The following is a 12,242-nucleotide window of genomic DNA, read 5'->3' as shown; positions in this document are numbered from 1 at the left end:
AATCCAGCGTGATGAAATACATGTCCTAATAACAAGGTGACAAGAGCCAGTGCTATAGAAACTGGATTCTTGTTTACCCTCTTGAGTGAAAACAAAACCAAACTCAAGCCCAAACCAAAAATCAAAACAAAACAATAGGGATGAAAAAAAAGAAACTTCAAAACTTGGTTTTGAGTCAGGAAACACTGACCTATTTTAAAGCTAATGAGATTTTTGTAGATGTATAAGTGGAGTGAGTATGTGAAAGTGGAAGTGGAGCTTCTGGGAAGAACAGAAATGGACTCTAAAGGCAGCAAGATAGAATGCAAAGGAGCAACACACAGGAAAACAGAAAAAGACACAGGAAGATAGAGATGAATTTAGAGAGGACAGTGGTAATGGCATTTAAAATTCAGTTTGTTCATTTTTTGTTATAATAACTATACATTACTTATAAATTTAATATATATTGATAAAAATAAAGAGAAAATAAAGATAAAAAATTTGTTGACTTTAGAGATTTTGAGATGTTTGATATGAACAACATGGAAGGTAAAAAGGAAGGACTTATTAGGTATTATTCTATTTGTAATCAGGAAGTTATATTTATAATTAAGTACTATGTTATTAAACAGTAAAAATGTACTGGTAATGTGACAGCATTATTTACATAAATAAAAAAACTAATGATTTGTTTTGCTAAATCATGATTGATTGTTCTCCATATTAATAACTAGCCATATACAAATTAATAGTTTCTAAAATATTCAAACAATAGGACATTCTACCTTTAACTTGAAATACCAATTTTTCATAAAACATTCTATTTTCAATTCTATTAAAAATCAGAGGTGGTATTTAATGCTCTTCACTCATCCATCTAGGTTTTAAAAAATATTTTAAATACAATCCTTGGATCAAATTACACCTCTAGAAAATGTTGTATTTAGGTCACATTTACTTGGCTCTCACAGAACCACCTCCACTAACTTTTAAATCCACATTATTATGCTTCTGACCTTTACTTGAAGGCCTCTATTTCAAACAGCACAGGAAACTCCTATTTGTTGCTGACTGTTAATAGGGATATAGCTATTATGAACTTCAAGGTCCTGTATAGGAGATCCTCAATGATATAAACAAAGTCATTATTGATATCCCCTGAGAACAATGCAACATTCTATTTTCCTTCTTGGCATGTCTTCCAGGAAGTGCAGGTTCAAGGAGAGCATTTAAACACACTGGAACTATATTAGTCTTTATGATAAGCACATTGCTTTATTTTCAATGGCTCTGGTTTACTTTTCTTTTTTTCCCTTTTTTAATATATAGCTAAATATTAATATTGTTGTGAATAAATTCAGCTTTTCCCCAGAGCTGACTATCAGATCAGATCAGATCAGTCGCTCAGTCGTGTCTGACTCTTTGCAACCCCATGCACTGCAGCACGCCAGGCCTCCCTGTCCATCACCAACTCCCGGTGTTCACTCAGACTCATGTCCATCGAGTCAGTGATGCCATCCAGCCATCTCATCCTCTGTAGTCCCCTTCTCCTCTTGCCCCCAATCCCTCCCAATGATGTGATTTCTTAAGCTTGGTTTAAAATATTCATTAGTAACTGATCATTTAGGCAAACTAGAATATAGCATTTATGTATAGTACAATAAGCTCCTAGCATAGAGAGTTCCAGTGCTTCACAATGGCTTCGGCTATATCATTTATGTTGTGGAACAATTTGCAGGCAGAGCACAGACCTTTAAGAACATTCTGTTTTCCAAGCAACTTTTTACTATTGAATAGAGATGTCTACTAACGCTATACTTACATTCATCTGCTCACTGTACTTTTGTCCTACAGATCCAGGGTTTTGTCTTTTTTGCTCTAAAAGACTTTTGTGCTTATTTTCGACAATTCGTTTTCTTCTTGTAACACTAGAATCTTAAACAAATACCATGACAAAGTCAAAATTTACATGAGTAGACAGTATATATCCATCATAAACTTCAAAGTTACCTTCATACATCACAGAAAACCCTAAGTTTCATTCATTCAGTTGGCAAGCTTTTATTGAACTTCTCTTACATGTACCATGCATGACACAGGTACCATAAAGATTTAAACAACATCTCTGCTTTTGAGGGGTCTATAGTTTAGAGCTGCTGCTAAGTCACTTCAGTCGTGTCCGACTCTGTGCGACCCCACAGATGGCAGCCCACCAGGCTCCCCCGTCCCTGGGATTCTCCAGGCAAGAACACTGGAGTGGGTGGCCATCTCCTTCTCCAATGCATGAAAGTGAAAAGTGAAAGTGAAGTCGCTCAGTTGTGTCTGACTCTTAGCGACCCCATGGACTGCAGCCCACCAGGCTCCTCCGTCCATGGGATTCTCCAGGCAAGAGTACTGGAGTGGGGTGCCATCGCCTTCTCCGTAGTTTAGAGCAGTGACCTCTAAAGTGTTGTGGCAGAACACCAGGAGGATATGCAAAATAAATCACTGTTGCACAGGAAGAACATGTTAAAATTTCATTTTCTATTAACTAACAATTAGAAATTTAAAATTTACTGTGGTAACACGATTGATACTGGCACCCTTGTGAGTTTGCAAGGTAGATGCATATAGTAGGCATACAAGGTATGCACATTGCATACAGTAAACTGTTATCTTGGAGGAAGTGCAGAGGTTCTAAGTGTGTGAGGTTGGCAGTGTTATCTTCATTAGTGTTCTTCTGTGTCCTTCAATGCACTGAATTTCATGTGTGCCCTGGATTTATGGATATCTCATAGTCTCTGAATGAATCCTCACAAAGTAGAAAAGAGGCTAAAATGACTTTTGTAGGGCTTTTATTGTATGTGTAATGTTTTATTATTATTTTACTTATTATTTTCTCTATGACTAATTAAAAACATAGTCTTGCAAAATCATAAAGACAATACTAATAGTGCAAGTGCAGGTGAATAAGAAAGACAGAGCTGATACACATCTTATTCTCATTACAAACTCTTTGCCACATAATAACAATGACAGTATAGTTATATTATAACAAAGGATCATGAATCTAAAAATAGTAAAAAATAACAATAAACCTCACTCTGTGTATTATGCCTTGAGATATCTAAGGATGGTATATAGAATGAAGTCATCATAATTGATAAGACATTTGAAACCATTCAGAAAATTATTAATACTGTATGAGAAATTTTGCATGTTAATACATAAAATATTTTTATAATTATTATTTTAAAATGTATGATTTATAAGATACAAAATATAAAAATTATTTTTAAAGTCTGTATTTCATCCTTGTCTCAGTTAAAAATTTTTTCTATTTCTGGCTAAGGTGCTTAATGTATATATTAGTAGAGTAATATGTGTGTATGTTATGTATGTATGTGATATTTGCTCAACATTTTTGTTAATGGTGGTACAATAAAAACTCTTGCAGTATTCCAGAAGAATGGATATAAATTTAAATGGATTATTACACTAAAGTGAATAAACTGTATGTGAAGTTGTAACAGAATTAAGTGAAAACACAGAGCCTTTTATGAGAATCAAGAAAGCTTTGATAGAGGTTATGTTTAAGCTTGGTCTTAAAGGAGTAGTAGGCCTCCAAGTATAAGGATCTTTGAGTCAAAAGGAACATTATGTTCTAAGTACAAAGTAACAATGATACATAGTTAATAAGATTCTTGGACTGAAAGGTAGAAAATGCAATGAGTGTGTATAAGCACACAAATGTCTTGGGAGTGTATATGGGTGCTTCTGTCATACAGGCTTAGGTAGGAAAAAATATACAAATATTTTTAGCTGAAATTATGTACCAAAAGAACACAGATATTTACGCTACCATAGCTAACTAACTGTATATTTTCTCTATATAACATATATATAATTATATACATACACTATAAGTAAGTAAATATCTATATCTATATAACAACAAAGACAAAAAAGCTTTCAAATTTCAAGAAAGCTGGCTAGTAACTGAGCATCTGACTTTTTAGCGTAAGAAATACTAACATAATTTTAGCTACTGTGTTGAACATTTATAGTTGTCCAGGCCTTGTTCTATACTATAGGCACTATTATCATCACTATTTTTATAGATAAAAAAACTGAGGCACAGGCAAGGGTTAGTAACTTGCTCGAGGTCACAGAGCCAGTAAAGGGCGAAGATGAGATCCAGCTCAAACAGTCTCTAAAATCTAGAATTCTAGCTCTTACTCTCTATGCTAGTAATTTTCATTTTGATTTGACTGTGTCTCATAGAAAGATATCTTCCATTGTAACCTGTGATGCACATATAGTTTTGTGAACCATATTTACTCTTAAAATATACAGTGCCCTCTGGTAGTTTCTATTCTAGAACATTCTACAGTTATATTTCATTAAAAATTTCTGGTTACTACTCATTAACAGATTTATAACCTGCTAATGAGTCATGATCTATAGTTTAAAAAACACTGTATTATGTTTATTCTAATATGGGGATGCTAAATATGTTAAATGCTGCTGCTGCTAAGTCACTTCAGTCGTGTCCGACTCTGTGCGACCCCATAGATGGCAGCCCACCAGGCTCCCCCGTCCCTGGGATTCTCCAGGCAAGAACACTGGAGTGGGTTGCCATTTCCTTCTCCCATGCATGAAAGTGAAGAGTGAAAGTGAAGTCGCTCAGTCGTGTCGGACTTTTAGCAACCCCAGGGACTGCAGCCTACCAGGCTCCTCCGTCCATGGGATTCTCCAGGCAAGAGTACCGGAGTGGGGTGCCATCGCCTTCTCCATGTTAAATGCTAGATATGTTAAATGTTAATAGCTTATAGTGAGATAATTTGGGTACCAATGAAGTTTTAATACTGTTTATTATGCTTGGATTGTCTTCTAAATTTTGAAGAGTCTCCATTTTTCTATTTTTGAACAGCTCTAAAAATATCTTAAATGAAAATTAACTTGGTTACATGACTGCTGTATCAATAATTTTTCTCTTCCTTCAGCCTGTTAATAAATCTTCTGGAGGCAAGATCTACCAATACTTTTGTACTTTCTTGATTTGTAGCATAATTATTTGCTTTTGATTGTTCTTTGTGTAGATGTTCAGTTCTGTGGATTATAGATTGATCCTAAGAACAGATGAAAATATATGCTTAAAACTGTTCATGTTTTGTTCCATTCACATACATGAACTTAAATACTATTTACTAATTAATATAATAGCTGAGAATATAGGTATTTTTGCAAAAATAATATAGTTTGTACTGGCATCTCTAGCCAAATTTCTTGTCTCATATGAAAATTCTAAATATGATAGAATTACTACCAAAACTCAAAATAAAGCTACTAATCTTTAGGAAAGTATTACATATTTTAAAATTTGTAGTATTGTTAATTATAAACAAGGGGAAATTCTGGAGACATTCATGAAATTATAACTTTGGAAGAAATCTTAGATGTTAATTAGTTCAACCTCTTACTCATAAACCTAAATCACTCAGAGGTGGACAATCAACCTGTGCTTGAATGCTTAAGTGGTGGGGAGCCACTTCCCCATGGGGTACCTTCCTCAGTTGTTGGTGGTATTAGCTCAAATTCTTCCTTATGCTGAGCTGAAAGCATTTTTGCACATTTTACCCCTTCACTTAGTTCTGTTTCCTCCTTTTTTTTACATAATAAACCTTCAAACATTTGTACAGAGCCTGTACATGTCTCTCTGGCTTGAGCTCCTTTAAGTGGCCTTCAGACACAACTCCTCCTTCCAGAGTTCTGGCTCACTCCAGTTTGTTTATATGCAGCTCTTAAAATATATAGCCTAAAATAATGTAGACTATCGCAGTACTTCCAAAGATCTGGTTATTATTGCCTAAAATTATATTAAGTTTCTAACAGATATAGTAAAGTTTTCTTTTTTGTTTGTTTAGTTTTGTCTTGATTTTTTCTTTTCTTAAAGAAAAATTGTCAAGATAGATATCTTGCTTCTGTTGTTAAAAAAAAAAGCCAAACTAAATAGAAGCAAAATGCAAAAAAAAAAAAAAAAGACCACACAAATCACAAATTTATGCAGAAAATATATGCAACACATATAACTGATGTAGAATCCTAGAATATATTGATATAAGGAACTTCTATCAATAAGGAAGAAAAACTCAGAACCCAAGAGCAGACATTTCACAAAAAAGGAAATGCAAATTGTGCATAAACATATGAAAAACGCTTAATTCATTAGTAACAATGCAAACTGTTATAATTAGACACCATTTCTCACCCATACTTTTGAAAATATTAAAAAGTTTGACTACTGGAGGTTTAGTGAGCATGTAGTAAAGGCAGTCTCATTTATTGCTTCGGAAAGTAATTTGGCATTACCTGTGGCAGTATACTTAACCTGGGTGAAATACACATACCCAGCAACATGTGTATCAGCAAATGTACAAAACTGTTCCTAGAAGCACTATTCACAAAGGTGAGAAACTGAAAGACCCCAAACGGCCAGGAGTAGGAAAATGAAAAATTTCCATAGACTGTAATATAGCAATTTTAATGAAATGTAATACAAAACAAATACAAATGAAGTGCAGCTAAACTAATCAATAATAATGAATCCAAAACAAAATTAACTGAAAAAAAGAAAATCATAGAAGTATATAGATGAAATGGTTCTATTTATATGAGTTACAAAACTAAAGCAAAACTAATATATTGTTTGAGATATATTTACATATAAAATTATAAAGAAAAGCATGGAATCATTTATACAAGTCTATATAGTGTCATTTTGTAAGAGAGAAAGGGGATGTAATTAAGGAGAGGCATGTGAGATTTCAACAATACCAGTGATTTTCTGTTTTTGAAACTGGGCATTGGGTTCTTTTATTATTAGTCTTTAACTTGTTCTTGTATATTATGTACATTATTTTGTATGTAAGATACACTTCACAATTGAGAGACTTAAAAAAGTATATTGAATGCAGAGAAGGAAGAATAAATTGGAAGATTGGGATGATAAATACACACAACTATATATAAAATAGATAACTGAAAAGGACCTATTGTATAGCACAGGGAACTCTGCTCAATATTTTGTAATGGCCTATGTGGGAAAATAATTTTAAAAGGAGTGAATATATGTATAACAGATTCATTTTGCTATATACCTGAAACTAAAACATTGTAAATCAACCATACTCCAATTAAAAAATTTTAAAAATTGTATTGAATGCATATACATGACTATAGTTATCTCTACATAGTTTTTTAGTTTTGGTTTATCACTTCAACTGGTAAAGATGATTTTAAATCTTCATGCCATTATTCATTTGATTAATGACTTCCTTTGTTACTCTGTACTTTTGACAAACTGTATTAGATGAATGTACTATTTTAAAAATGTGTATCACTGAAAAATTTGTGGTTATTCAGAGTTTTAAAAATTAATTTATACTCTTCAGCTTTAGTGAAATATTGACAATATAACATATCTAAGTTTAAAGTATACAATGTGATTAGTAGGTAACATATATATTTCAAAATAATCACCACGATAAGATTATCTCCATCTTCTTACAGAGAGAGGTATTTTTGTTGTTTTTGTTTTTAATTACAAGCATAATAGCTAAGTAATTAACAGCAGAGATAATAGAGACAGAATGCCTGAATTTTAACCCTGGGTCTGCCATTAGTCCTAGTCATGTGACTTACACAAGTTATTAGCCCTCTCACTGCTTCATTTTCCTCATTTATAAGATGGGAGTATTATTATTTACTCACTAAATTATTGAGAGAATTAAACTTGTTTCCACATGTAAAGTGCTTACAATAGTGACTGGCACATAGTAAATGCTACCTAATTTATATCTAGAATAATTTGCTTCAGTATCTCTAATTACATTTCTGATCTCATGAAAACTAGATTTATTCTACGGTAAGAATAAATTCAGCTGCAATACAAAATTCTGGCTCTGCTTTGAACTACCTGTGTCATCTTGGGGTATATAATCTCATTATGTGTATCAGTTTCCTCATCCATAAAGTATGGGAGCTAAGCTCAATTATATCTTTGATCTTTTCTAGTAATCAAATTTTTGATTCCTTGAAGGTATTTTTAATACTCCCTGGAGAAGAAAACAAAGCATTCTTTTTGAAATCAGATTTCAAAGTATTTAGTATGTCAACATCATTTGGATTTTTAAAAAACTGAAGTACAGCTGACTATAGAAACATGTGCAAATTGTAAGTATTCAGGTAGACACACCCAGATGGCAGACACCCAAGTCAAGAAATAGAACATTACCAGCACTGAAAAAGCTTTCCTTCTTACCTGTTTCCATATAACCCCATCCATGGTTTTACCTATTCTTCAACCTGATAGAAATGGAATATAATATGCATTTTTATGACTGGCTTCTTTTGCAGGATATCCTGATGTGAGATTTAGTCATGTTACTGTTTCTTAGTAGTGGCTGATTCATTTTTTATTATGGTATTACACTGACTGAATAACTTTTACTTTACATATTATAGCACTGAAGAACATTTGAGATCATTCTAGATTATGGCTATAAAACTGCTATGAAAGTTCTGGTACATATCTTCTGTTTTACATATGAATGAATTTCACACACACACACACACATCTGCTGGTCTGGAATTGCTGAGTCATAGGATATGCATATATTCAAATTTAGTATATGTGAGCTTCCAGGCATCACATATCCTTCTTAACAGCACTGTAGCTTAAAAATTTTAGCCCTTCAGATGTAATTTCATCTAATTATTTTAATGTGAATTCTTCTGAGGACTGAGGTTGAAGTCTTTCATACGTTAATTTACTATTTGATAAGCCTACTTTATGAAAAGCTAATTCAAATATACTGCCTTTAAAATAAATTGGTGTGATGGTTTTTTTGATATGTCACCTGTCTACAGTCCCCAGTTGTTCAATTAGGCACTAATGTATTGCTGTGAAGGTATTTTGTAGATATTATTAAAGTCTATTATCAGTTTGCTTTAAGTAATGGAGATTATCTTAGATAACCCATGTGAACTTGAGTAAATGAAGTCAAAGGCCTCAAAGGTAAGTCTTTTTTGAGAGAATACAAAATTCTGCCTGTGAATGGCAAGTTTCATCTATTGATGTGAGTTTCTGCCCTTCTTCCTGACCTGCCCTAAAAATTCTGTACTTGCTTAGATTCCCTGTTCCCCATATTTACGTAAGCCAATCTGTTGCAATAAACAATATATCTTACTGGTTCTGTTTTGTTGGTTCAAACATGACTCATATAACTATGTTGTCTTTTTCTTATTGATCGTAGGAGTTCTTTATGTATTTTGGACATGAACTCTTTGTTGGTATTATGCATTATAAATATCTTCTTTCACTCTACAGTTTAATGGTGTTTTGGATGAAAAAGTTTCAGTCTTATCCTTAATGGTTAGTGCTTTTTATGTCTATATAAAAAATCTCTGCCCATCCCAAAGTCATAAGCACATTCCCTGTATTATCTTCTAGAAGCATTTCTTTTTCACTTTCCATATTCATATATATAGTTCACTTGGAATTGATTTTTGTGTATGGTGTGAGCTAAGAGTCATTTTACTAATTTCATAAAATCATTCAATTGACTCAGTACCATTTAATAAAAAGACAAATACTTTCTCCCTGCTATGCAGTACCATCTTTGCCAAAAATCAAGCATTCAAATATGAGTCTGTTTTTAGACTGTATTTTATTCCACTGATGTAAAACATCTGGTGCAAAAACCATATTGCAGTCAGAAAGAAGAATGTAAATTAAATTACTAATTTTAGAAGTAAGGAAGTTATTGATGTTAACCCAGTCCAAAGTATGACAAAGGGAACGGGTACTTGAGGCAGAAAATCACTAGAAAATCACTAGTACAGAAAATCACTAGAGGTGAGAAAGGATTGAGAGAGATCAGGGTGTTGGATCATTTGCTCACATGAATGCTGAGTCACCAGTATATTGGCAAAGACTTTTCCAATAAAGGAAGACTGTGAACTAGATATCAAAGTCATCTTCAGGGGAAAATGACTTGAAAGGTCAGAAGTTGGTACAGTTGAATGGCTTGGGTTTCATGGAATAGAGTTTTTACTGAAAGTTTTGCTGGAGAGTTTTGGATATGCTAACAGAGAGCAAGACACCATCCATAACTGTCAACTCTGGGTACACTGACTATGAGAATAAAAATGCCCTAGCAAATAGTAGAGTAGAAAAAAATGAATAGATGCTCACTGAACTATAATTCATGGGCTTTCCAGGTGGCACTAGTGGTCAACAACCAGCCTACCAACACAGGAGACATAAGAGATGTGGGTTCGGTCCCTGGGTTGGGAATATCCCCTGGAATAGGAAATGACAACCCGCTCCAGTATTTTTGCCTGGAAAATCCCTGTGGATAGAGATCCTGTGGATAGAAGATCCTGGCAGGCTATAGCCCACAGGGTTGCAGATTCAGATACGAAGTGACTTAGCCCTGAGAACTATAATTCAGTATTAACAAGGGGTTCACTTGAAATGTTTAATATTTAAAACAGTTTTAAAAAATGTTTGAATGACTGAACATACAAAGTTTTGTTAGTATTATATTTTCTAAGTATAACTACAATAATAAGAAGTATAATATCATATATGAAATGAGCCGCCAGTCCAGGTTCGATGCACGATACTGGATGCTTGGGGCTGGTGCACTGGGACGACCCAGAGGGATGGTACGGGGAGGGAGGAGGGAGGAGGGATCAGGATGGGGAACACGTGTATACCTGTGGCAGATTCATGTGGATATATGGCAAAACCAATACAATATTGTAAAGTTAAAAAATAAAAAAAATAAAAAAGAAGTATAGAAATAAACAACAAAACAGCATGGTACTGGCACAGAAACAGACTCGTAGATCAACAGAACAGAACAGAGAGCCCAGAAATAAACCCACCCACTATGGTCAATTAACCTATGACAATTAACCTTTTCTGCTTTTCAATAGAGAAAAGACAGTCTCCTCAATAAGTGGTGCTGGGACAACTGGACTACTAAGTGTAAAAGAATGAAATCAGAATATTCTCTAACACAGTGTACAAAAATAAACTCAAAATGGATTAAAGATCTAAATATGACTGGAAATCATAAACTCCTAGAAGAAAATATAAGTGTAACACTCTTTGACAGAAATCATAGCAATATATTTTTTAAGATTTGTCTCCTAAAGCAAAGGAAATAAGAGAAAAAATAAAGAAAATCCAGTTAAACTTAAAAGCTTTTGTACAGCAAAGGAAACCATCAACTAAACGAAAAGACAACCTCATGAACAGGAGAAAGTACTTGTAAATTATAGGACCAATTGCTGCTGTTGTTCAGTTGCACAGTCATGTCTGACTTTGTGATAAGGGGTTAATATCTAAAATATGTAAACAGCTTGGATAACTCAATAGCAAAAAAGTAAAATAAAATAAATAACCCTAATAAAAAAAAAACACAGGCCAAAGACCTAAATAGACATTTCTCCAAAGAAGACACACAGATGGCTAACAGGCACACGAAAAGATGCTCAGTATCACTAATTTTTAGAGAAATGCAAATCAAAACCACAGTGAGGTATCATACCAGTCAAAGTGTTATCATTAAAAAGTCTACAGATAATAAATTCTGGAGAGGGTGTGGAGAAAAGGAACTCTCCTGTACTGTAGGAATGTAAATTGGTGCAGTCACTATGGAAAAGGGCATGAAGCTTCCTCAACGAACTAAAAATAAGACTACTGTATGACCCAACAATTCCACTCCTTGACATATATATGATGAAAATGAAAACACTAATTTAAAAAGCTATGTGCACCTCAATGTTCATAGCAGCATTATGTGCAATAGCCAGGTTATGGAAGAAATGCAAGTGCCCATCAACAGATGAATGGATAAAGAAGATGTGGTACACACACACACACACACACACACACACACACATACACACACAGAGGAATATTACTCAGCCATAAGAAGAATGAGATTCTGCCATTTGCAATAACATGGACAAACTTAGTATTATGCTTAGTGAATGAGGCAGACAAAGAAAAACACTATTGTTATCACTTTCTTGCGGAATCTAAAAACTAAGACATATGAAAGTATATAACAAAACAGAAATGGACTCACAGTATATAAAACAAGCCAGTGGTTACCAGTGAGAAGTGTGAAGGGGGAACAGGCAAGATAGAGGTATGGAATTAAGAGATACAAACTACTATGTAAAACATAGATAAGCAACAA

The 12,242-nt window shown here is 33.7% G+C and overlaps 1 protein-coding gene across 5 annotated transcripts in view; it reads right to left on the bottom strand.

The window, feature by feature from the left end:
- The window catches only part of CEP126 (centrosomal protein 126), a 131,416-nt gene that overhangs the window by 40,840 nt on the left and 78,334 nt on the right, over positions 1 to 12,242 (bottom strand). For 4 of the 5 annotated variants that reach the window (XM_045163017.1, XM_045163018.1, XM_045163016.1 and 1 more), the window contains exon 7: positions 1,805 to 1,917. The exons of the other annotated variant lie outside the window; for it this stretch is intronic. In XM_045163017.1, coding sequence (XP_045018952.1) covers positions 1,805 to 1,917 — 113 coding nt within the window. The remainder of the gene's footprint in view (positions 1 to 1,804; positions 1,918 to 12,242) is intronic. 5 annotated transcript variants of the gene reach the window in all.

This window comes from Bubalus bubalis, chromosome 16 (assembly GCF_019923935.1).
Source record: "Bubalus bubalis isolate 160015118507 breed Murrah chromosome 16, NDDB_SH_1, whole genome shotgun sequence".
Lineage (NCBI taxonomy): Eukaryota > Metazoa > Chordata > Mammalia > Artiodactyla > Bovidae > Bubalus > Bubalus bubalis.
Note: the sequence above shows the minus strand (reverse complement) of the source record. Positions and strands in the feature narration are given on the sequence as shown.